At 38.6% G+C, this 5,712-nt stretch overlaps 1 protein-coding gene across 1 annotated transcript in view; it reads left to right on the plus strand.

Moving 5' to 3' along the window:
• The first annotated feature begins 3,540 nt into the window (after positions 1–3,540).
• The window catches only part of LOC110451999 (hemK methyltransferase family member 2-like), a 10,329-nt gene continuing 8,157 nt past the window's right edge, over positions 3,541–5,712 (plus strand). Inside the window, exons 1-2 of the mRNA XM_021500243.1 lie at positions 3,541–3,706; positions 5,393–5,482. Of these exons, the coding sequence (XP_021355918.1) occupies positions 3,567–3,706; positions 5,393–5,482 (230 nt within the window). The 5' untranslated portion in view covers positions 3,541–3,566. The remainder of the gene's footprint in view (positions 3,707–5,392; positions 5,483–5,712) is intronic.

Here is a 5,712-nt window from a genome sequence, read left to right on the forward strand (position 1 = left end):
GCTGTAAGGATGAGGAAAAGGATGACTTTTACAATAGACTGTCTACCATCATCCAAAGTCGCCCTAGACGGAACATCATCATGGTCATGAGAGATTTAAATGCCAAAATTGGTAGCAACAACAGAGGATACGGGGAGTGTCGACATGGACTAGGTGAGATGAATGAGAACGGGGGGAGATTTGCAGACCTTTGTGCCTCAAATAACCTGGTCATTGGATGAAGCGTCTTTCAACACAAGAGGATACACAAAGCTACATGGGTATCACCAGATCATAGAACAGAAAACCAGATAGACCATGTATGCACAGGGAAGAAGTTTAGGAGGTCTCTTCTGGATGTACATGTAAGGCGAGTAGCAGACCTCGCATCAGACCACCACCTTCTAGTGGCCCACCTGAGACTGAAACTGAAGAAGAACTGGACAGGAAAGACAACCTCCCGTCAACAGTATGACACCAACTCTCTCCAGAAGAATATCACAAAGTTTCAAGAATTCAAGATCACACTCTCGAAAAGGTTTCAAGCTTTACAAGAGTTACAAGAGGATGATAACATCGAGACAACATGGAAGGGAGTTAAGGATGCAGTGATATCAACATGTCAGGATGTCCTAGGCCCAGTGAAGTATCATCATAAGGAGTGGATCTCTGCAGAAACTTACCCAAATAGCGGACAGAAAAGCAAAGAAAGCGATAGTCAACAATAGTCGTACAAGGGCGGGGAAGGCCAGTCCACAAGAGGAGTACTATGAGGCAAACAAACCCGTCAGGAGGAGCATAAATGTAGACAAGGCGAACTATATGGAAGGTATGGCAGATGAATCGGAAAAGGCAGCAAACCAGGGAAATATGCGGTATCTTTACACCCCTATTAGGAAACTATCTTGAAAATACGGCAAACCAGAAAGACCAGTTAAGGATAAGGAAGGAAGAGCTATTCCGGAAGAGGAAGGACAGAGGAACAGATGGATAGAACACTTAGAGGAGCTGTTAGATAGACCACCCCCACAGAATCCACCAGACATCCAGCCAGCTAACAGTAAACTACCTTTGGATTGCAGCGCACCCACCAAAGAGGAGATCGGTAGAGCCATCAAACAGCTCAATAACAACAAAACAAAGCAGCTGGACCGGATGGTATTCCTGCAGAGGCGCTAAAGGCTGATACATGAACCAGTGTGGAGATGCTATACTCCTTCTTCAGTAACATATGGGAGGAGGAAACAGTTCCAGACGATGGGAAGGAGGGATATCTCATAAAACACGCGAAGAAAGGTGACCTCAGCAAGTGTTCCAATTATAGAGGGATCACACTATTGTCCATCCCAGTGAAAAACCTGAACTGTGTCATCCTGAACCGAATGGAGGAGTATGTAAACCTCCTTCTGCGAGACCAACAGGCAGGGTTCAGGAAAGGTAGATCATGTACGGACCAGATAGCAACCCTTCGCATCATCCTAGAACAGTCCATTGAATGGGATATGTCGCTGTATATCAACTTCATCGACTTTGAAAAAGCTTTCGACAGCTTGGACAGACACCAGACACTCTGGAAGCTGTTGCCTTGGACAAGTTCGCGTTTCCGGTTTCTATGTTCAAGATCAAGGTCACTGTTACTATTTTTAGAAAAAAATGTCATCGTTCTATCGACTTCATTCCTCAACAGAATTTCATGAAACTTCATATAAATGTTAGGTATGGCAATATCTTGAACGATTTCGCGTTTCAGGTTGCTGCGTTAAAGGTCAAGCTCACTTTTACTATTTCTACCAAAAACCTTGCCATCGCTCTAGCGATTTCATTTCCTTTTACATATGTCACAATATGTGAATGCGAGGGGATATATCACTTGTGATGCTTTGTTGAATTTATAAAACACAGTTGTGATGTCATCCAGTGTCTTTTTTTTGTATTATGTCCAGTAGAGAGTTGAGGTATCACCTATGGCTGTACAATAAGTAACCTGTAGCTGTCCAACAAGTTGACATGGCCATCTTATAAGTGCTCAACTTATGGGTGACGTCACATTCTAGAGAACACGTGGGCGGAGCCAAATACGAGTTATTCAGTGATGAAAATATAAATGACCAACACTTGGATTATATTAAATCATCGATTACCAGTGGTGTACTATCCTTAGAATAAACACATCTAAACAACCAACAGCTGGAGTACTGCCGATGTATATATCCATGGACTATTTTCAACACATTGTTAAAATGTGTTCACAGAGTTGATCTCTCCTAAAAGATCCTAGTTTATATCGTTGATGAACATGTTCTGACCACAGCAGGTCAAACTATCCTCACATCTCTGGTCAGTGAAACTGACACTCCTATATCCGAGGGTTTGGCAGGAAGTGTTTGTGATGTAAGCCCTTTGATGGAGCCAAAGGGGAGTTATGACTTGGTGAATGTGTGCATTGTTTTTGCACAAATTGTGTTATCAAATTCACACAATTTTGGCTATAGTTCCTTGTGCTAGGAAACAAGTCAGAAACTCAGGATTATGCAAAGACAAACATATAAAAAAAAACATTTACTGGACCATGTTGTTTTGGCAAAGGGCATGGTTAGATCAAAGATACATTCATATACCTTGCTAAGAAAAATATATTCATATATATCCAGAAAGAGATTCTTGGAACTGTGTGGACTAAGAGAGCAATAATGATTAAATCGATGTGGCCTATACCCAAATCCTTATAATAAACTATACATGGGCCAGTAAACCATATGATATATTGATCATAACCCCTAAACTGAATATATATACACAAGATGTTGTGCATTTTAAAGTTGGAATACACATTTTAGAATATATTCTGTGATGAATTGCTGTTCCTATTATAAGGTATACACTTACCATGTGCTGCAGCACGTGCTTATGCTGTTTTGTGTTTACAATCTAGGAGTAGTAAGTTCATCTAAGGTCAGAATTTCCTTATTGGGAAAGGGGACAATTTCAATTTTTTCAGAATTTATCTCACTTCAGTTATTTATACTGCAAATTCTAACTAGTTTATCACAATATGTAAGTAAATAGAACCGTCCACTAAATCTTGAACTTTACCCAAGACATTTTTTGGGAATTTTTATTAGGTCTACTTGTTTTTCCTGAAACTTTTAATTTTAATGAAAACAATGTCTGAGCTCTTACCTGCAGCTCAAAATCAGACATTTTCAAATTTAGGTACCGTAAATTATTTAATAGGAAAAAAGATGGACTCAGACAAATATACAATACATTTTACATCTACTCAGTAGTCATTAGCATTCAATTTTATCATTAATCATACCACAGACTTAGGTATTAATTCCGTGATCATACTGCACAGTTCGAAACTTCAGTAAAGTGTAAATTGAGGATTGGATGTAAGTCGTAAACCTCGCCAATACAATATAATTACATGGATTCCCGTTATTGTCTCGGGATCCAACTTCAGGATGAAAAATAATAATAGATTGTAAAACGACTAAACATGAAAAGTTTTTTGAACTGAAGTTGTCGCCCTTGCGTAAGTCTCCTGTCGAAAAAACCCACAAAACTGATATCGGTGGCGCAAAATGTCAAACGACAAATTTTCAACTCCTGACATCTCTCACTTACGACAGGAGGACTTTGAGCACGTGTATGAGCCGGCCGAGGACACCTTTCTGTTTCTGGATGCTCTGGTTCAAGAGCATGATTTTCTTGAAAAGAGAAAGTAAGACAATATCGACGAATCGAGATTTTGTTGGGAATGTAAACAGTAACCGTTCGGTGTCACCAAATATGAACGTGTTTGTGACCCGCATCAGTATGCAGTAAAAACTGTAGCCTATGTGTATATAGACATTCTTAACGAACCCCTATAGCTAGTCCTGTGAATGAGCGACCAGGACAGGTCGAGTACACTCTGCCGATTGCCTATATAGCTGTAAACATGTTGGGGAAATCCACCAACTTGTGTATAATACGCAAACTCGCCTATTATACGCCAGTTCGAGTATGGATTTGTTACTAAAAATATTCCAAATCGCTTTAACAGTAACTTTTGCAAGATATCATTAAAAATCGCATTGATTTACGACAAGGTAAATAATATTTTGCTAAAAGATGTTTACTGAAAGAATTGGCTACTTAGAAACTTGATGTAACTTTCCCGGAAATATTGCATCTATTTGTACTTTCCCACATGCAAATAAAGTTTATTTTTGCATTTGTATTATGTTTCATGACTGAATAAATGCGACTGGGACAAACAATTTGAAAAAGTTCAGATTAAAGTGATTTTGGCTATTTTTAGTAACAAATCCATACCCCTATTGGCGTATTATAGGCGAGTTTGCATATTATACGCAAGTTATAGTGGTTTTCCACGACCTGGTAAAGACCTTCTTATCATAAAGTTTATGGTGATGATTATGCCTCTGTCATATCAGGTTGGGCACAACGGCGCATATGGGTAATAATCTTGCATTCGGGTAACAGCTAGTTACCCATTTCAGTACTTATTTTATTACTAAAATGGGTAATAAAGTGAAATAAAAACACACAAAGTTGTAAGCTAGCAAGTAGTTTGAATTCTATGCATCACCACAAGCTACTAGCTAGTTTACAACGATGTCATCGGAGCAAAACTGAGTGAAATGGTGGTTACTACATTTATATGTACAATGTAGTTCAAATTCACAACAAAACTTAAAAGAATTAAACTCTTTAAAGTGCTTTTAATTGCATCTAACTACGTATACATGTTTAGCTCATATATATGAGAAGAAAAGTCCCAGGTAAATCTTGTGTGACTGCCGCTGACCTGTCGAAAAAGATATCGAGCCATATATATATACAAATGTTTGCAACCGCTGCAACATGACCTGGATCAGTGGTCTACATATGCAGCAATATGTAACTCTGTTTCAGCTGACTTGCGACTGTTAAATTGGCTCACGAGATTGACCAGGGACTGAGAATAATATGTATTTATAATAAGCAGTTAGAAACATGATTTGAGTTGACATGATGCACTGAAACTCCAACACATCTTCTCATGTACCAGGGAGATAATCCTCCTTTGTAGACGTCATGTTAATATAGTAATATATGTTAGTCACAATTTGTTTTTGTCACATAATTAAATATACATATACAAGTAAAATATAATCTTCCTCTTTCTAGAAAAGGATTAACTTAAATAAACTAAAAGTTAATAAAAACAAATATATTTCTTTGCATAATAAACATTGGTAAACGTTTCATAAGCAGACAATAATACACCAAAGTGTAGGTAAGAAATAGCTTGGAATCATAAATTCTTTGCTCACTTTCATATAAGAATGGTGTAAACAGTTATACTGCTTTGATTTAACAATTTTTATCATAATTTGAGTTTATTTAATCTGACTTTCAGACCAACATGCTGTGTTGAAGTAGGATGTGGGTCTGGGATGTGTATAACTTTTCTGGCGAAGATGTTAGGCACCTCAGCCGCCATGTATTGGTAAGTGAGAACCCGCCATGTACTGGTAAGTGAGAACCCGCCATGTATTGGTAAGTGAGAACCCGCCATGTATTGGTAAGTGAGACCTGCCATGTATTGGTAAGTGAGACCTGCCATGTACTGGTAAGTGAGAACCCACCATGTATTGGTAAGTGAGAACCCGCCATGTATTGGTAAGTGAGAACCGCCATGTATTGGTAAGTGAGACCCGCCATGTATTGGTAAGTGAG

Source organism: Mizuhopecten yessoensis, unplaced genomic scaffold (assembly GCF_002113885.1).
Source record: "Mizuhopecten yessoensis strain PY_sf001 unplaced genomic scaffold, ASM211388v2 scaffold6361, whole genome shotgun sequence".
Taxonomy (NCBI): Eukaryota; Metazoa; Mollusca; class Bivalvia; order Pectinida; family Pectinidae; genus Mizuhopecten; species Mizuhopecten yessoensis.